Source organism: Scardinius erythrophthalmus (assembly GCF_964197995.2).
Source record: "Scardinius erythrophthalmus genome assembly, chromosome: 2".
Lineage (NCBI taxonomy): Eukaryota > Metazoa > Chordata > Actinopteri > Cypriniformes > Leuciscidae > Scardinius > Scardinius erythrophthalmus.
Genome location: NC_138222.1, coordinates 2,831,005 through 2,852,252, shown reverse-complemented (window position 1 = coordinate 2,852,252; position 21,248 = coordinate 2,831,005). Strand labels below are relative to the sequence as shown.

The 21,248-nt window shown below is 46.9% G+C and overlaps 1 protein-coding gene across 4 annotated transcripts in view; it reads right to left on the bottom strand.

The window, feature by feature from the left end:
• ctu2 (cytosolic thiouridylase subunit 2 homolog (S. pombe)) overlaps positions 1-21,248 on the bottom strand; it is a 42,055-nt gene that overhangs the window by 20,138 nt on the left and 669 nt on the right. For all 4 annotated transcript variants that reach the window (XR_014029637.1, XM_081358806.1, XM_081358807.1 and 1 more), the window contains exons 2-3: positions 135-209; positions 1-44 (exon numbers count right to left, since the gene is read on the bottom strand). The exon at positions 1-44 is cut by the window's left edge and continues 35 nt beyond it. Coding sequence is in view for 3 of the 4 variants with exons in the window: in XM_081358806.1 (XP_081214932.1) it covers positions 1-44; positions 135-209 (119 nt within the window). In the remaining variant the exon portion in view is untranslated. The remainder of the gene's footprint in view (positions 45-134; positions 210-21,248) is intronic.

Sequence of the window (21,248 nt, the reverse complement as noted above, 5' to 3'; positions counted from 1 at the left end):
GCATGGCCCGAAACTTGTGTATGAAGTACTCCTTGAAGCAGGACCTAGTCAGCGACAGAAAGAGTGTGTGTGACGAGACCGCATCACATCATGAAGTGGGATTAAAACACGGAGAAGATTAACGGATCACTGACCGGCAAAACGCATCACTGACACGAATGATGAGCACGGCACTTCCCTCCTTACATTTCACACACTTCCTGTTAAGCCTGAAAAATATACAATACATTACAATACAATATTATTTGCATAGCACGTTTAAAAACAGCTGGTGTTGACCAAAGAGCTTTACAGAGGCCAAGAACACAAACAATAAGACAGAAAACAGTGAAGCAAATCAAAGAACTGGGAACTGAACTTAAAGGGGTGGTTGATTATGATTTCACTTTTCTAACTTTAGTTAGTGTGTAATGTTGCTGTTTGAGCATAAACAACATCTGCAAAGTTACAACGCTCAAAGTTCAAAGCAAAGGGAGATATTTGCTTTTACAGAAATCACTTTTTAAGGACTACAACAAACGGCTGGTAGAGACTACACCACATTCCTCCCGAGTGCTTTCAAAACGGCGGTTCAGAATGCTCACAACCAGGAAAAACCTCACGCAAATTCGCCAGGGGGACTGGTTTATGTCAATAGATCTGAAGGACGCGCATTTCCAAATACAAATAGCGTCACATCACAGGCGTTTCTTGAGATTCGCCTTCGAGGGCCAGGCTTATCAATACACAGTCCTGCCGTTCGGCTTGTCCCTAGCACCCCGTACATTCACGATGTGCATGGACACAGCGCTCGCACCCCTGAAACTCCGGGGCATGCGAGTTTTGAACTACCTGGACGATTGGCTGATTCTAGCTCGATCACAATCAGAGCTCATAGAACACAGGACCATTTTACTCGAGCATCTGGAGAATCTAGGTCTCAAAGTCAATTGGGCGAAGAGTTCGCTGTCTCCCAGTCAGAGAATTTCTTTTCTGGGCTTGGAACTGGACTCGCTGTCTATGACAGCACAGCTATCGCCACAGCGCAGGCTGGACATCCAGCGCATGATGAAATCATTCCGCCGCGGCTCTATAGTCCCGCTCAGAAGGTTTCAGAAAATTCTGGGTCTCATGGCCTCAGCATCATCAGTGCCCCAGCGAGTACCACGGTGAGCTCGGACCTCTGGTCTTTTTCGCCTCAAGATCATCCCTGAAATCTTGGAGAGCGACCGACTGGTACCGGTCAGGTGTAAGCCTGGGGACTTCCTCGAGTGTGATGGTGGTGTCTATGGACGCATCCACCTCGGGATGGGGAGCGCTGCTCGAGGGCAGACCGTTCTTCGGCCAGTGGTCAGAACGGGAAAAGCTCCTACATATAAACTGCCTGGAAATGATGGCAGTCGACAACGCGCTGAGGCGCTTTTGTCCCTGAATAAAAGGACACCACGTCTTGGTCCGTTCGGACAACATGTCGGTGGTGTCCTGTATAAATCACCAGGGAGGTATCAGATCCCGAAACCATACAGGCTGACGGAACGCCTCCTGGTTTGGGCTCAGCACAATCTGTGCTCGCTGAGAGCAGCGCATGTGCCAGGCCATCTGAACTTGGGACCAGACAGACTGTCCAGGAACAATGTTCCGGCAGGAGAATGGTCTCTACACCCACAGACAGTCCAACTGCTGTGGAAGACTTTCGTCAGAGCAAAGATAGACCTGTTTGCGCCTCAAGAAAACGCTCACTGTCCGGAGTTTTTCTCCAAGAGCAGGGATGCGCTGGCCCACGTCTGGCCCCGCTGCCCGCTCTATGCTTTTCCCCCAGTTGCGCTCCTGCCTCAGGTACTAGAGCGAATCAGGGAAAACGGATGCTCAGTGCTACTAGTGGCTCCGTTCTGGAAGAACCAGGCTTGGTTCCCAGTTCTGATGCAGCTAGCGAGCACTGCCCCATGGCCGATACCAGTGAGGAGAGACCTCCTCTCTCAGGCCAAGGGCTCGATCTGGCATCCTCGCCCAGAGCTGTGGTCCCTACATGTGTGGGCCATCAATGGGTACCCGCTAACCTCCCAGTGGGAGTGTTGAACACGATCACGCAGACTAGGGCTCCGTCTACTAGACGGCTCTACTCCTTGAAATGGTCTGTGTTTTCTAGCTAATGCGCAGCTCGTGGTATATCACCCACAGACTGTGGAGTGACAGAGGTTCTCTCCTTCCAACAAGAGCTACTGGACAAGGGTAGAACCCCTCCACGCTCAAAGTTTATGTGGCGGCTATAGCGGCGTTCGCTAAACCAACGCTTGGCCAGTCACTGGGGAGAAACGATCTGGTCATCCGCTTCCTTAGAGGAGCTAAGAGGTTAAATCCTCCCAGACCTCCCTCAGTTCCCGTTTGGGACCTTTCTACGGTTCTGGAAGCCATGAAGGGGCCCCCATTCGAGCCAATACAGTCAATAGACATCAAACACTTGTCTTTCAAGACAGCGTTTCTTCTGGCTCTCGCTTCTGTGAAGCGCGTAGGGGACTTGCAAGCGCTCTCAGTAAGCGCAACGTGCATGGAATTTGGGCCAAATGACTCGAAGGTCATACTCAAACCGAAGCACGGATATGTTCCTAAGTCCCTCAACACACCGTTCAGGGCTCAGGTGATTTCTCTGTCGGCTCTGCCGGTCTGTAATGAGGAGAAGGACGCGAGCTTCCTTTGCCCAGTCAGGGCATTAAGAGCTTATGTGTCGCGCTCAACCATCTTCAGACAGACGGAGCAGCTCTTCGTTTTGTTCAGCGGACGTTCTAAGGGACTAGCTGCATCGAAACAGACCCTATACAGGTGGATAGTTGATGCTATAGCGCTGGCTTAGGCTGCGTCTCATTTCTCTGTCTTACCCCTTACTCTTACCCCTCGGTTTTGCGCAATCATGTGAGGGGAAGTGGTGTCCCAATTCTCATTTTGATTAAGGGCTCGGGCCAAGGCGTAGGGCTACATAGCCCTTGAAACGAAGTTTGCGGAGGACCACACTTGAAAGAGAGGGGTAGGAATTTCCCAGAAGTGAGTCGCACAAATGTAAGTATTTTCAGCAGTTTAATGACACTCGTGTTTTATGATACTTTTAATAAAATGTTCAAGCGGTTTTAATTGTAATGTTTTTTTTTTAAATCGCTAGTTAACCGCGGCGCTAGCTAGCAGCTATGCGCTATTTGCCGTTTGCTAATGTTTTGCTTAGCTATGGTGTCGCTGGCGCCGCCGTTAAATACAATGAAACAATGTCTTTGACTGATGGCACACAAGCGTGCAAAGATAAAGAGAGACCAGGGGCCCGTTCTTCGTACGTTGCTTATTACATCCGAGATCAAATGATACATCCAAGATGATATCATCGTGCGAATCATGATCTGGCTAACTCGGTTCTTCGAACACACTTGCCGGATATGATTAGTATCGCTGGATTGAGTTATCTGAGATAATTGCGCGTTCATGCGCTGGTTAAAAGGGGATATGTATCGATAGTAGAAACATTGATCAGCAACGCTGCTATTGGCTGCTCAGCGTGGGCAAAGAGCGCGCTCAGTTTTTCTCCTCCGCAGAGCAAGATAGTCGAAGTTTATTCGGAATTTTAATGTTTAATCAAAATGCCAGGGAACACCTCAAAGTCTGCAAAAGCCAGGAGAGAGGGCTGGCAAAAAGTAGCAGACAATTTAAATCCGTTAGAAGTGGCCATAGATGTTTTTATTACTTAATATCACCTATATTTTTGTATTTTAATAATTGCATAATTACTTTGTTCATTGTAATGTCAGTCACTACACTAGAACATGGGAACAAATACAAGTGAAGTACAAAAATATTCTACATAATGGTAATTTTTAGTTATATTATAGTCTCTTTTATAAAAGGCACTGTTAAATAAATGGTGTTCTGTTTATAAAAGCAACCAAGAAAAAGGCTGAGAAAAAAATAGAAAAGATCTTAGTAGCCTACCGGTACACTGTAAAATAATTTTTGCTGCATTAAATAAAGGCTGTATAGTCATTTCAACTGTTAAATCTTGAGTAATGATGAATTGCTTTGACTTGTGAAAGTGAAAACTGATAAACTTATGTAAATGTAAAAATATTTTGCCATGAGTTATTGATCACATTTTTCCAGAGTGTAGTTCATTGTGTTTTCCTCTCTTGTGCACTTTTACATAATACACCAACACTTGTATCTGTTCCCAAGAAAGTGGTGGCTGAAATATGTGCAGTAAGTGGACATTTTCTAACTTTCCAAAGGAAAGAAAGTATAAGACTTTGTAATGTCCATTTGTTTCCATTGCACTGGACAGTGAATAAACCCTCTCAGATAACTGTCATATGGAGGAACTAGCCTACCTGCAAGTGCATAAATAACTTTACTTAATTTATACTTGTATGATGTATGTCTGCAATATAAGTTGCAGGATTTCACATCTACAGAAAGGCCTACAGAAGAGTTTGCACAGACAGAGGAGACATAGGCCTACAGGTGGGCAGTGTATAGACAACTTTTCCTTTTTATTTGTTGCATGAGGCAAGTGTCTAATATCTCTTGTTGCAGGCACTTGACCACTGGCTTTTCTTTACAAAGAACAATTGAAATAAAACTCAAGGAACTAAGCATATTTGTCTTTTATTAAACATTTAATGAAAAGTGTTTTTTTAATATGGCACATGCAACAATGTCACAGGCCCTGTCAGGTGTGCAACCCTCAGACTTTTCAGACACTGAAATCTTCCCTTTAGTTATCCAAAGTTCATTTCATTGTGTGCCCTTGTCCTGGCTAGAGCTGCATTGTAACTGGTTTGGGTCAGGGAATGGGGTCATAAAACACCTGTCTGCAGGAACATGTCATAATCACCTATGAAAAAATGCAGTTCTGTTAGGATCAGCATAAGTGTATGCAATACAGTGAGCTTGATATTTAATTGTGGAACTTTCCTTACCACTTTAAAATAATGTGCATAAATGTGAATCTCTGAAGATTCTTAAGTCATGCACAGATCCTGGCCATTTTGCTTGCACATATGTGATATGGAAGATTTTAGTCAACTGCCTTTTTTTAATTTGATATAATATTACTAATCTGGAATATTAAGAATCACAATAGTAACTGGGCTGCACATTTACATTGTGAACCCCCTTTCTGTTCACATAATCCCCTTAATTGAGGGCTTGATGGCAGTCTATGGTCTAGCCTATAGTCTATACCAATCACGTTAGTGAAGCCTGAGTGACATATCTGTAATCGGCATGGTCAAGATTGTATGATCTTCATAAAAATTATGATAGCCTAAAAAAAAGAATAATAATAAAAAAAACTGCTTTACAACATTGGGTCTTAAGTGACTTGGAAATGCCACAAAAAAAACCTAAAACTTTTTTAAACCTAAAAGCGACAAAAACGACAATCTCACGAATCACGAGAAAAAATATATATCTCAGAAAGTGCACTATCGCGCTACGCTGGACTTCCCGTATCAGCTCCGCTTCAGGGCTCGCAAAATTTCAAAATCGCTGGTAGCCCTTCGGGCAGGCACTCTTCAGATTTTGGTAGCCCGAAATGAATTTGACTAGCCCAGATAAAAAGTCAATTTTATTAATCTAGAATATTGGTTAGGAGTCAAAACAATGAATCAAAAACTTTTTCAAAACACAAAATATCAACAAATATGCATCTGGTTCTAACTGAACTGAAAGGTGTGTGGCCAGTATGGAACATGAATCAGTCTGTGTCTGTGGCTCAGCCCCCAATGAGGGTATGATAAAATAAAAAAGTAACACTTTAGTTTAGGGTCTAATGCTCACTATTAAGTTTCATTAACATGCAGATGGCAGGGTTTTATCATCACGGAGGTCCCGAATGTGAGGTAGGCTAGTGAGGGGGGTTCAGGGGCACCCCCGAGAAAATGTTGATTTCTCTGATCTACATATGTGCATTTTAAGATGTTTTGAGGGCCAAAAAAATTGGATAACAATAGCTTTAAATCCATGTAAGAGGGCAGCTGATTATTTTTCTCTCCTCATCAGCATCACACTCCTATTCTCTTTGTTTTTCTCTTGCTCTGTCTCTTCCCCTCCTAAAGCTGAGCTTTGACTGATATAGGTATATATTAGGTATATACTGATATATTTTCATTTTTGTCTGTCAGTGAAGTAAACTTAGGGTCAACTGATAGGTTGATTTATGAATCATTTTCTCAGACGCATTAATTTACTGAAAGCTACTAGGAAAGCTAGGTAGCCTAACTAAGTTTATTAAATTCATTCACAGTATGTACACATTCATTATTGATCTTATTCCTAATAAAGGGCTTTATAATCAAATAGGTCCTACATTTAAGGTTATTAGGGGGTTCACATTTTTTATTTCTCTGATATGTCCATTTCAAGACGTTTGAAGGCCAAAAAAGGATAAGAAATAGCTTTAAAACAATGTCAGTGGGCAGTAGATTGTGTCAATACCTGCTCTCACTTCTTATCCATCACTCTTTCTTTTTCTCTCAGTCTCCTCATCTTGCCCTGTCTCTTCCCCTCCTAAAGCTGAAGTTTCAGTTCAAAATGGCGAGATTCGACAAAAGTATATTCATTTGTCTGATTAATTTTGTCATTCGTGTTACATTTATGACCTAAAAAAGCTGTCAAATATGAAATGTTTAGTTTAGCTACTTACATCTTATCTCGCACTTGGCCGTAAACTGAAGCGTCGAGTCGCTCTGCTCAAATTCGCGCTCTGCAGCTTCTTGTGAACATAAAGCCCGCCTACTTTGATTTGATTGGCCATCTCAAATATTCTGACATTGACAGACCAATGAGACTCAAATTAACACACACACACACACACACACACACCCCTTTCTGACGTGCGCTCTCTGGCTCTGCTCTGCGCCGCTGCGGATTGAAGATGAAGAACGCGCTGAATCTGATTAAATAACAAAACTGAACACTATTTCAGGTAGCCCGTCGGGCAGGCTGGTTATGCATTTTGGTAGCCCGACTGGAAAACACAATAGCCCCGGGACGTCGGGCAGGCGATTTTGCGAGCCCTGCCGCTTATAAAGCCGGGATCTAATCCTGTTAACATGAAATAAGCCTGCTCCCGAGCAGGTTTAAGTTTGCGCACATGTTGCTATGACAGCAAGTCCAGGATGAGCGTTGAAGAACCAAACAATCCAAGATCAAGCCAAATCGCCAACAATCAAATCCAGCTAAGTGAGTTAGCGACGTACGAAGAACGGGCCCCAGGCAATCGATATCACAACCCGAGACGACGGCATCTTCGTTTGTTTATGTCAATGCGTATCGCCTCTGTTGACGTAGCAGCCAGCTAGCGGAAAGGGAAGATGACGCAAACGGTAATCGAGTGGTGTCTCATTTCTTAGAGAAACGTTCTTCCCCCTACCCCCCCTTCACGCGGTATTGAGGGGCAAGGGGAAGACGCAAACAAAGGGGAAGGGGAAGGGGAAGGGGAAAGACAGAGAAATGAGATTGGCCCTTACACTTCTAAGGGCTTGCAGTGCCCATTAGCCTAGGTGTCAAAGCGCACTCCACTAGAGGCATGGCCTCATCGTGGGCTTGGTATAGCGGGATTGCCTTGCAAGATATCTGTATGGCGGCAGGCTGGGCCTCCCCGTCTACATTTATAAGGTTTTATAACCTAGAGGTTCCCGCTTTGCAGGCTAAACTACTTTCGGTCCAATTAATCAGAACTATCTGCCCCGACGCTATTGGCTCAGAATTCTGAAACTGCTTGAGCAACGCTCACAGATCGATCAAATATCTCTAACGGGCAGTGTATAAGACTCATTATATTCATCTGTCCGGGCTGATTTCTCACCCTTGCAGTGTGAAACAATTAGAGCCCGACCGATATGGATTTTTGGGCGCCGATACCGATAAAAAAAAGCCAGATACCGATATATCGGCCGATATTATTTATGTGTATATTATAATACAGTAGCAATATTATTTATGTGTATTATAGTACAGTAAGTTTGGACACACTTTACAATTGGTGTGTACAAACTTTTGATGGGTACTAGAGCCCGACCGATAAAGGATTTTGAAGGCTGATACCGGTACAAATATTTGTTGGTTTTAAAATCCGATATTCCGATATATCGGACGATATTTTTTTTTTTTTTCAGAAACAAAACATTAACAAATTTCCATAACATTAGTTATTTGTAGTTATTTATGAGTTTTAACTAAAATAATATGATAATGCATTTTAAAAAGAAACTTGTTTCTTTTATTGTCACAACAGAACAGAGGAACATCAAAATATATTAAAGTTCTGATAAATAAAATGTATAAAAATACAAACTTAAGATTTTTTTTTTAAGACTAAACGTTTAGTCCTTTGAACAAAAACAACAATTTCACATTCAAATTGACAAATTCAAATTGTCATAATTTACTCTCTCAAGTTGTTTTTTTCTTCTGTTGAAAATAAGTTATTTGGATGAATGTGGGTAACCAAACAGTTGATGTACCCCAGTGACTTCCATAGTATATTTTTCTCCTTTGGAAGTCAATGGGGACCAGCTACTGTTTGGTTACCCACATTCTTCAAACTATTAATATTAGAAAAATATTAGAAGGAAATTAAAACAGTTGGAACAACATTAGAGTGCCTGTAAATAATGAGATCATTTTTATTATTGGGTGAACTATCCCTTTAAGGACAAGCGGCAATGTGTTTACAATTGCTACTGTCTCTTTAAGAGCTGAGCACGACACGTCTAATGTACACGCATTTGACAAGCAGATTTTCTCTCAATTTTGCCTTCACTTTAGACAACCGACATTGTTTATGTAAATCGTGTGTGTATTTAACAGTATTAGCACAATAATACTCGAAAGATAACTTAGTCCAGTATCCAGGCGCTGGTACTAGAAAGGCTTTTAGTGCATGTGAGCTTCACATGTACAGCCTACGTCGCGTTGTTCCGCTTCACTCTCGGCTTATTTAACCGCAGCAAAACTGGACATGAGTCACGAATTTTGTCATCCTTATTTGAGTTAAGAGAACTGATAGGGATGTTCTTTTAATTGTTATTCAAGCAATGTATGTCTCGTGAGTCGTGACCAACTCACCATGAACACACTTCACCGCTGATCTCACTCGCGGTTCTCTCTGCCCGGCTCGGGCTGGATCAGCAGGTTGCAGAATGTGTGGCGCGTTATACACGAGTGTTGCCAACAGGGACGGTGTAGAGTGCCCTCTGGTGGATAAACTATACAACGCCAACACTCATAACATGGTTGAAGGGTGTTCTCTTACGAGAGGTTCTCTCGTATTGCGTAGTTGCTTACGCTACGGGAAAGCCTTTCTTTCTCGAGATACTGAAGCCAAAAATTATCCTTAATTTTTATAATCTTGTCAACGCAGTGCGGCAGCCTGCAGACCTAGGGCAAGCTTACTAGCGTGCCCATTGGCTGCCCTGCGGCAACTGCAGCAGCCTACCGCTGAGCCCTTGGCGTGACGTCACGACCAATGAGCGCGCTTGGCGCGCTTAATGCGTCACAGCCCGCGAAAAGGGGTGTGGCTTAGCGTATATAAACAGGGCTCGGAGGCTGCTTCTCTGATTTCTGTCTTTTCAGCGAAGCTCTACGCATCGCTGCTCTCTGAGGAAGCCGCCGTCGAAACAAGCGACCAGCACGCCGAGGATCTCAGCCTGAGGACGCCGGCCGCCTTCGCCGCCTTCAGCTTTCCCTGCCTGCTTCGCTATCCGGCGAATATATCCTTTTACTGCTCTGTGTTGTATGTGTTTGTGTGTTCGCCCCGCGACACACTTTGCATCTAAAAGAGCGCGAGGCGTTGTTGCAAATGCCTCGCTCATCCTGTGGCTCGTGCAGAGCCGCGCTCAGCGACGGAGACCGCCACGTGATCTGCGCTCTCTGCCTGGGTTTCGACCACGCAGCCCGCGCCCTTCACGGGCGGCTGCGAACAGTGTGAGGACTTGCCGATGTCGACCCTGCGGGCTCGACTCGCCATGTTTCACGATCCTCCACCTTCTCCGGCTGCCTCTTCCGGGCCGCGTAAGAAAAAAACGCCGCTCTCAAAGGCCTTCCGAGCCGGTGGTTATAGCTGAGCGCTCGCCGGAGCCCCTCCCGCGAGCCTCGCTCTCTCCTTCTCCCCCGCCCTTCACCGACGCGCAGCGGCCGGCCTCTGCCCGCACTGCCGTCGCCTCAGGGGATGAAGCAGACCAGCAGGTTACTCCCCTCTGTCAAGCCGCGCAAACGGCGCCGCTCACAAGGGATGTCAGAACGGACGGTCACGGGCTATAGCTTCCTTTACGTTACAAGGAAGCTACCCCCCCCGGATGACGCACGCCCTCTCCCCCTCTGTTCGAGCCGCGCAAGGCGCCGCTCACAAGGGATGTCAGAAGTAGACGGTCACGGGCTGGCTTCCTTTACGTTATAAGAAAGCTACCCCGCGTCTTGGTCGCGCGCGTCACTCTCCGGCCACCTCCGTTTCTCACACATTTCTCAGTCCCCTCCTAGCTCAGGCGACTAGAAATATCTATATTGCAGTAAACGAGCCTGTTATACACGCACGCCTGCAAACAAACGATGTCACAGCACATAATGACATCTTCCCGCTCTCTCTCCCTTTGTTCGAGCCGCGCAACTGCGCCGTTCTCAAGGGATATCAGAGCGGACGTCACGAGCACCGGCGAAAGGAGGAAGAGAGAGTGTTTTCGTCCCGCTTAGGCCGGACTTCCTCCAATCCTCGCATATTTCTCAGTCCCCTCTAAGTTCAGGCGGCTGGAAATACTATTATTGCAGTAAACGAGCCTGTTGTAATACACGCGCGCCTGCAAACAAACGCTCGGTCATATGCTCGCACTGACTGGAAGCTCATGTGTGCCCCTGTGGCTCAGTGGCAGAACATTAGACTTCCGCACCAGAGACCCGTGTTCGAATCCGGCAGCAGAAAAACTTTTTTCTGCTTGCTTCTCTCGAGCTCGCGGCCAGCTTTCTTACATACAGAAAGCAAACCCGCATCTCACGGGATACATATTTCTCAGTCCCCTCTAAGTTCAGGCGGCTGGAAATACTAATACTGCAGTAAACGGGCCTGTTTTAATACACGCGCGCCTGCAAACAAACGCCGAAACGAAACACGACGCTCGGTCATATGCTCGCACTGACCGGAAGCTCATGTGTGCCCCTGTGGCTCAGTGGCAGAACATTAGGCTTCCGCACCAGAGACCCGTGTTCGAATCCGGCTCTGGCAGCAGAAAAAATTTTTTTCTGCTGTCTTCTCCGAGCTCGCGGCCAGCTTTCTTACATACAGAAAGCAAACCCGCATCTCACGGGATACATATTTCTCAGTCCCCTCTAAGTTAGGCGGCTGGAAATACTAATGCTGCAGTAAACGGGCCTGTTTTAATACACGCGCGCCTGCAAACAAACGCCGAAACACGACGCTCGGTCATATGCTCGCACCAACTGGAAGCTCATGTGTGCCCCTGTGGCATACAGAAAGCGAACCCGCATCTCACAGGATGGTGCTTGAGTATTTATGAGCGTCTAAACATATGAGCCATCAAAGCATTTGCTCTATAACGCCGATGGTGTTACAAGTGTAGAAAATGTGCCCACTCCCATGTGCTCACTGCTACACACAAACACGGTCCCCATGGTAACGCGTTCAGAGCGCTCTCTCATAAAGCGGTCACACGCCGCTCGAGTAATAAGTGTAGTAAATGTGCCCACAACTCTGTGCTCACATCTACCTGTAACTCGCTCTGCCACTCGGTTACCCCGGGCAACAGCGGCTCAAGCCGAGGGTGTTATAAGTGTAGAAAATGTGCCCACTCCCATGTGCTCACTGCTTCACACAAACATGGTCCCCATGGTAACGCGCATAGAGCGCTCTCTCATAAAGCGGACACAAGCCGCTCGAGTACTAAGTGTAGTAAATGTGCCCACAACTTTGTGCTCACACCTACCCGCTGCTCGCTCTGTCATTCAGTTACCTCGGGTCGCACACCCTCTAAGCTCCCAAACTCTGGCCGTGTCATAAGTGTAAACTCTGCGCCCGCTCAGGTGCACGCGCACTCACTTTTAGACATTACAATCCCCACGCCGCTTTCGCGCCAGGGGTGTTTGTCAGCAAATCGCGCTCCATCCTCTGGGACCGAGCTACCGAACGCTGTACAGCCGGCCAATACTGTTTACCAGCCCCCGTGTTCGAGCACCAGCGGCGCGCACGCCGCTCCATCCTCTCTGATACAGGTTCCCCAATCCCGCGCAGCGCGGCGATCTGAACCCAGAGACCATTCGACCCCTAGCTATGCATGCGGAAGCATGGGAAGCTATTCAGGGCGCGTCAGAATGGGTGCTGAGTACTATAAAACACGGCTATTCGCTTCAATTCGCTCGTCGCCCTCCGCGCTTTCTAGCACAGACGGAGACGAAAGTGAGTTCAGAAGCTGCGCACCTGCTTCAAGCCGAAATAGCGAAGCTACTGCGCAAAAGGGCTATAGAACAGGTTCATCCTTCTCTAAGCGAGTCGAGCCTTTACAGCCGCTACTTCCTCGTACCCAAGAAGGACGGAGCGTTAAGACCTATTTTAGATCTGAGACATCTGAACAAAGCCCTCATGAGACGGCCGTTCAAAATGATCACAACCAGAAAAATCCTCGCGCAGATTTGCCTAGGAGACTGGTTTATCTCTCTCGATCTAAAAGACGCATATTTTCAGATCCAGATAACTCCCCGTCACAGGCCATTCTTGAGATTCGCCTTCAACGGTCGAGTATATCAGTACACAGTCCTGCCCTTCGGCCTGTCTTTGGCACCCCGTACATTACGAAATGCATGGACACGGCTCTCGCTCCCCTGAGAAAACAGGGAATGCGAATACTGAATTATCTGGACGATTGGCTTATTCTAGCGCTGTCAGAGACGGAACTTGTGTCTCACGGAACAGCGCTTCTCAGCCATCTGGAGGATCTGGGTCTCTCGGTCACTGACCAAGAGCTCGCTATCGCCCCGTCAGTCAATTTCCTTCTTGGAATAGAACTGGACTCGGTGGCTATGACGGCCAGACTGTCGGAGCAGCGCGCGCGCCGCATCCGCCTCCTCGCCGCATCCCTCCAAATAGGCAGCCGGGTTCCGCTGAGGACATTCCAGCGTATCCTGGGGCATATTGCCTCAGCTGCAGCAGCGCTCCAGCTGGGCTTACTGCGCATGCGCCCGCTTAAACGCTGGCTGAAAGCGCGCGTGCCCCACCGAGCCTGGGCGGCCGGCGGCTTGCGAGTCAGAGTGAATCAGAGCTGCTTTTCAGCCCTGCAGCCCTGGCTGGCAGCCGAATGGTATCACACAGGAGTGACTATGGGAGTGATTTCACACCGGAAAGTTGTCTCGACAGACGCTTCCAACCTAGATTGGGGAGCGCTCTTCGAAGGCAGACCGGTCTATGGCCGCTGGTCAGACCAGGAGAATCTCCTACACATAAACTGTCTAGAGATGCTCGCGGTCGAGAAAGCTCTCAAACACTTCCTCCCATTCCTCCACGGTCACCATGTTCTAGTCCGCACGGACAATACATCGGTAGTGGCCTATGTGAATCGCCAGGGCGGTGTCAGATCAGACGCTCTGCACCCTGGCGGAACGCCTCCTCGTGTGGGCTCAGCACTCTCTGCGCTCGCTGAGAGCCGCGCATGTGCCTGGCCACCTGAACGAGGGCCCCGACAGACTGTCCAGGGACAGCGTTCCCCCTGGGGAGTGGTCTCAACACCCCCAAACAGTCCAGTCACTGTGGCGCCGTTTCGGCAAAGCGAAAGTCGACCTTTTTGCGTCAAAAGACAACGCTCATTGCCCAGAGTTCTTCTCGAAGAACGAGGACGCGCTGGCCCAGACCCGGCCCAGCGGCCCGCTGTATGCTTTTCCCCCGGTCTCTCTGCTGCCTCAGGTCATCAAGAGAATCAGGGAAGCGCGCCACACAGTGCTCCTCTTAGCCCCATACTGGGAGAACCAAGCTTGGTTCCCGGATCTAATACAGCTGGCAGACTCAGCCCCCTGGCCGATACCGGTGAAGAGAGACCTTTTCTCTCAAGCCCGCGGCTCGATATGGCATCCCCATCCAGAGCGCTGTCTCTGCATGCGTGGAGCCTCAACGATTACACGCTGATCTGCCAGACGGGGTCATTAACACGATCATACAATCTAGAGCCCCCTCTACGAGGCGGCTCTACATGTCGAAATGGTCAGTGTTTAACAGATGGTGCACTGCTAAGGGGCTCGATCCACAGACATGTGGGGTATCGCGAGTACTGTGTTTCCTTCAAGAGTTACTGGACGCGGGCAGGTCCCCCTCCACGCTCAAAGTCTATGTCACGGCCATTTCAGCGCTCTCTGTTCAGAGCTGGGCCACGCATTAGGAAGGAACGAGTTCGTCATCCGCTTCCTTAGAGGAGCCAGGAGGATGAACCCCCCGCGACCCCCCTCGGTTCCTATGTGGGATCTTTCACTGGTCTTGGAGGCCCTGAAAGCGCATCCCTTCGAACCCTTGGAAACTGTGGATATGAAATACCTCACGCTCAAAACCGTTTTTCTGATAGCACTGTCTTCAGTCAAACGAGTGGTGGAACAGCTCTTTGTTTCGTTTGGCGGGCGCACCAAGGGTCTCGCCGCCTCGAAACACAGCCTGTCCAGATGGATAGTGGACGCTATTGCTGCTGCTTATGCGTCTAAAGACCTGCAGTGCCCATTGGGCATTCAAGCTCACTCCACCAGAGGCATGGCCTCGTCGTGGGCGTGGTCCAGCGGGATTCCCATTCATGACATTTGTGCAGCGGCAGGCTGGGCCTCCCCCTCCACATTTGTTAGGTTTTACAACCTGGATGTTCCCGCCTTGCAGGCGAAAGTGTTATCAGTCTAAGTCTCGCGTATGCCAGCCCACTATCTGTGCGCGGGCTACGTTGTGTGATTTAGCTCTACTGGTTGAGCTGCACTATGCAGGGAATTGTCAGTTCGGACCGGCCGTGCCGCTCCTAACCCCCTAGTGTGTGCTTATGTACGGCGCTAGCCCTCTTCGGGCCGCCCGGCTCTCTGCTATCACGTTCCCCGGGCTCTCCCTGGGACTCATTCAGTGGATGCTGGGCGCGCACGGCGTTGACAAGGGCGTTCCCGTAGCGTAAGCAACTACGCAATACGAGAGAACCTCTCGTAAGAGAACGTTTCGGTTACTCACGTAACCTCTGTTCTCTCTAGAAGAGGGAACGAGTATTGCGTAGCCCGCCGTGCTCGCACCACGAGCTCATTTCGCTTCATGCGACAGAAACCAGAGAAGCAGCCTCCGAGCCCTGTTTATATACGCTAAGCCACACCCCTTTTCGCGGGCTGTGACGCATTAAGCGCGCCAAGCGCGCTCATTGGTCGTGACGTCACGCCAAGGGCTCAGCGGTAGGCTGCTGCAGTTGCCGCAGGGCAGCCAATGGGCACGCTAGTAAGCTTGCCCTAGGTCTGCAGGCTGCCGCACTGCGTTGACAAGATTATAAAAATTAAGGATAATTTTTGGCTTCAGTATCTCGAGAAAGAAAGGCTTTCCCGTAGCGTAAGCAACTACGCAATACTCGTTCCCTCTTCTAGAGAGAACAGAGGTTACGTGAGTAACCGAAACGTTTCGTCCGTTTTTATTTTATTTTTGAAATATTCATTTATCGGCCGTTATAAATGCCGATGCCGATAGTTTTGAAAATGCCTAATATCGGCCGATAATATCGGCCTGCCGATATATCGGTCGGGCTCTAGAAACAATATAAATGGCCCCTTATCAGGTGCTATTCATTTAGGGATGACGCTATCAGCCCTCTTCCCGTACTCTCTGTGAGTCCCTTATGCTTTTGCACTATATGAGCCCTGGGCACCTGCCCTTGGGACTTTGGTGTTGGATCTCAGCACGCACAGCGTTTTACACTGTGTTCCCCATAGCGTAAGCTATTACGCAGTACGAGAGACCTCTCGTAAGAGAACGTACTCGGTTACTAATGTAACCTCGGTTCTCTCTAGAAGAGGGAACGAGTACTGCGTATCTTTGCCGTGCATGCAACAAGCTCTGGTTTGCTTTGGCGATGAAAACCAGTGTATCAGCCTATCAAATAGAGGTCGACCGATATGGTTTTTTTTCAGGCCGATGCCGATCTTTTGAAATCCGGGTCGGCCGATGGCCGATTAATGCTGCCGATTTATTTTGGCCGATATTTGGCCGATTATGTGCTTGTTTTAACCTCTATTATAATTACTTAAGATAGACAAAATTTCTCAACAAAAACATTTATTGAACACTTGACCAATCTGCACTTGTACAAAAGACAAAAAGACCTTGAGATATGTTTGGTAATTGTACCTGAATGAATTGAAAATTAATTTGCTACATTTCAGATTAATATATTTGTTTTCCTTAACATTTTAATTAACAGTAACTTAAACACTTTGCAGTTTGAATGATGTCCTGATAAACAAAATGACGGAGTATGTTTTTATGTTTCCACTGTTCGATCGCGCCCGCGCCTCACACACACACGACACGCGCGCGTTTGCACACAAATATAAGTAAACACTTTGCGACTTTAAACACACGCGACTTTTCAATCTCGATCGCGCCCGCGCCTCTCTCTCTCACACACAAACAACATATTCCAGCATTGCAATCTTTACATCGCAGCCGGAGCTAAAGCGGAGCTACAGATTAGGTGTCCCTAAAGAACCCGCGTATCTAACAGTAGTTCCGCATTACTTTGCACGCGAGTTTTATTTATTTTTATAGCGTGTATTCTCCGTGGAAATTTATACACCGAACCGTGACGCCTGTAACGTTACCGTTTCGGTTCATACGAATACATGTACCGTTCCACCCCTAGTCTACAGTGAAATACAGTCACACATTACACTACTGTTTGGCCAGCATTTTAACCGTGTTTAATCCAGCTACTAGCTAACGGAATGCTAAAGTTAACTGCTGACTAGGGATGCGCGGTATACCGGTACTGCAAAAATACCGGTATATATTATATTTCAAACGGTACAATATCATAATTTTGCTCAATTCGGTATTTAATGCGCTGCTGTTTCGAAGTTCACCGCTAGGCGGCAGTGCGCTACCCAAACTGACGCGGGTCACGCACAACCGGAAAACGGTGACAACGGAGGAACACGATGGATCAAACAGATGAAGCTCATTCTACACGCCCGAAATTAATAAATAAACAGAGCAGTAGGAGTGAAATATAGCATTACTTTGCCTGCAAAAGTAATGAGAAAGGTGAAGCAACAGACCTCAATGCACCACTCTACAAACACTGCTTTAAATTAGCCACGGGAGGCAACACATCAAATCTGGCTAACGTTGAGCACTTGTCACTTGATCATCCTGACTTGTTCAAAGAGTTCAGAGATCGACAGGTGAGTCCATCATTCAACTGTTTTAATTTAGACTTTTATTCATAGCGCACATACATAAAAGCTTATCAATTAAATATGACACGGTAAACACGAAAGCTCAAATGTGCTTGCATGACACGCTAGAACCAATGAAGTTTAGGTCTCATCATTTTTGCACTTTCAAACAATCATATATTAATTGAATTTGAATGAATAAAGAGATTAGTGATATTAATTTTAGTATTAGTGATAGTAAAATGAATGGCATATCACTGCTGCTGTGGCGAGTGCGACCCCTAGAGGAATCTAAGGAATCTAGAGTAATAGTAATAAAATGGATATTACTAATATGAATGTTAGAGTAACACTTTACATTTAAGCTACATTTGTCAACATTCATTAGGTAACCTGACCTAACCGTATTATAGCATTTATTAATCTAGATCAATCAGTAATTATTATTTAAATATACTAATACATGTTTAGCATGTTAACATTACTTTATATGCAATGCATTAAACTAATATGAACCCAAACACAAACCAAACAGTAATCAAACCAAGATGAATAAATGCTATAAATGTTGATAATTCTCTGTTAATGCATGTCAGCTAAAAATTATTCATTTCATTATTCTATTATTATTCTATATTAATCAATTATTATAGATATTAACCTATTTTAATTGTATCATTTCAGGTTTCTTTCTTTCTTTTTTTTCAAAATCAAAATTTAATCTACTGTAAGTTCCCTGACTGTTTTTTGTTTATTTATTTATTTTAACATTTTGATACTTTTTGTTTGCACATTCAGTACTGCAGAGTTTCAAGCAGTGTTTTTTAATAAAATTGTTTCAATTCACTTAAATTTTGAGGCTGGTTATTTGTCACCCGTGGTATCGATTTAGTATCGATACCGAGGTATTAGGTTCTGGTACCGTACCGAAACCAAAATTATGGTATCGAGCCATCCCTACTGCTGACTAGTGTCAAGTGCAGCGAAGCGATGTTTCTGTTATTCTAACGTCCGTTTTCAGAGCATCCAAGAGAAGCACAGACATAATAGTAGCACTGAAATGTAGCACAGAAATGCGCGCTGATATTCGGTCCGGTAAATAACGGTCGTTAAGGCACCAGTGCCGTATTAGCACCGGGTCTGTCTGTAGCTACCCAACCCTAGCGACAACGACGCTAGCAAAGCAAAGCCAGTCCTTCACTAGCCTATAGTTGGTCTCTTTTTTTATTACTTATTTCTCTGCATTGAGTGACAACCCTCTCAAATATAAGACACACAAACAGAACAAATAAAAGTCTCAGATTCACTGTCTGTAAATTCTTGCTTACTTATTGTGACATGATAGCAACCCTTCTGCTGTGCTAATGCAACCTCAACTACGCTATCAATTTCAAAGTAGCCGAACGTCATGTCGCCTATTCATGTTTTTTCTCTAAGTTGGCAGTAACATATCAAACGTTTTTAATTAAATATAAAGGAGTTTTCTCCAAGGAACTTAGCTCCTTCCTTAAGCACTGGATGAGGTCTGCTCACTCTGCTGGAGAATGACTCTAGGCGCAGCGTGCGTCGAACGTGTGTTCCACAACAACAACAACACTAGGCTGCCCACAGATGCGCCTGCCTAATAATCGGCTTGATACACTTGGATATTGGCCTATGCCGATTATGTTTAAAATGCAAAAAATCGGCCGATTAATTGGCCGACCGATTAATCGGTCGACCTCTACTATCAAGCCATATTTATTAGGCCCACGCCACGTGAGTTTCGGGGGCCTCTCTTGATAGGCTGCTGCAGTTGCCGCAGGGCAGCCAATAGGCACGCGAGACATCTTGCCTATACCTGCATGTTGCCGCAACACGTTTTACATTATTTCAAAATTAAAGGACAATTTTTGGCTTCAGTATCTCGCGGAAAAGAGATTTCCCCATAGCGTAAGATACTTACGCAGTACTCGTTCCCTCCTCTTGAGAGAACCGAGGTTACGTTAGTAACAGAGTACGTTTTAGGCAGCGACGTCACCGAATGTGACTATTTTCGGGATTCTGATTGGCTAACATGGGCTTGAGCTTCTCCTTACACTGCCACCTACAGGTTTGGCATGCTCTTGACAGCATATACACGGGTTCGTGTGCACAATGTTATTTTTGAAAATGAAGAGGGGTGAAATGTCCGTTTATGAAAATAGCCATCCACGTGTAAACGTAGCCTCAGTGTGCAGTGTGAGAGGGGGAGTGGCCAGCAAGAGGGGGAGTGGCCAGCTGTGCTCACTCAGTGTCAGTGTGAGAGGGGGAGTGGCCAGCTGTGCTCACTCAGTGTGCAGTGTGTGAGGGGGAGTGGCCAGCGAGAGGGGGAGTGGCCAGCTGTGCTCACTCAGTGTCAGTGTGAGAGGGGGAGTGGCCAGCTGTGCTCACTCAGTGTGCAGTGTGTGAGGGGGAGTGGCCAGCGAGAGGGGGAGTGGCCAGCTGTGCTCCCTCAGTGTCAGTGTGAGAGGGGGAGTGGCCAGCTGTGCTCACTCAGTGTGCAGTGTGTGAGGGGGAGTGGCCAGCTGTGCTCACTCAGTGTCAGTGTGAGAGGGGGAGTGGCCAGCAAGAGGGGGAGTGGCCAGCTGTGCTCACTCAGTGTCAGTGTGAGAGGGGGAGTGGCCAGCTGTGCTCACTCAGTGTGCAGTGTGTGAGGCGGAGTGGCCAGCGAGAGGGGGAGTGGCCAGCTGTGCTCACTCAGTGTCAGTGTGAGAGGGGGAGTGGCCAGCTGTGCTCACTCAGTGTCAGTGTGAGAGGGGGAGTGGCCAGCAAGAGGGGGAGTGGCCAGCTGTGCTCACTCAGTGTCAGTGTGAGAGGGGGAGTGGCCAGCTGTGCTCACTCAGTGTGCAGTGTGTGAGGGGGAGTGGCCAGCGAGAGGGGGAGTGGCCAGCTGTGCTCACTCAGTGTCAGTGTGAGAGGGGGAGTGGCCAGCTGTGCTCACTCAGTGTCAGTGTGAGAGGAGGAGTGGCCAGCTGTGCTCACTCAGTGTGCAGTGTGTGAGGGGGAGTGGCCAGTGAGAGGGGGAGTGACCAGCTGTGCTCACTCAGTGTCAGTGTGAGAGGGGGAGTGGCCAGCGGCTAGAGCGGCAAAAGCCAGTGTGTGCTCCTTTTACCGATATATATTTAACAATATCTTTTGCATTTCTTATCCAAACAACGTCAAACTTGGCACTGCACTTACTCATGCCCGTAGCAAGACACCTGTCAATTTTGAAATCCATTGGACTAACGGTTCGAGAGATATGCGAATAACACACACACACAGACAGAATTCCGTAATTTATACATAGATATAATATACAGAAGTAAACAGCGTAGGTGACTTACAGATTCAGTTAACATCCACTAATGAATAAGCGCAACGATTCAGGGAGCAGGCTACATAGTGAACTCCAAAAAATACTCATATAATAAAATATAATATTCAGAAGTAAACAGTGTAGCTGACAGTCAGAGTGTTTATTTTTAAACCACAACCTTCTTGGGTCTTCTTTTACTGGTATTTTTAACGATATCTTTTGCATTTCTCATCCAAACAATGTCAAACTTGGCACTGCACTTACTCGTGCCCGTAGCGAGACACCTGTCGAGTTTGAAATCCATCGGACAAACGGTTCGAGAGATATGCGAATAACAGACAGACACACAGACGTTAGATGGCGAGTCACGCAGGTAAGTTACTGTGCTCCTCCGCAGCGGTTGATGTCCCACTCAGTCTGAAATAGTCCGAATATAAACTTATTATAGGCGTTAGTAGTGATTCGAGATCAGAAGATAACACGGTTTGGAAGATGGATTCACGATGTACCCGCTCATATCGCCACAACAAAA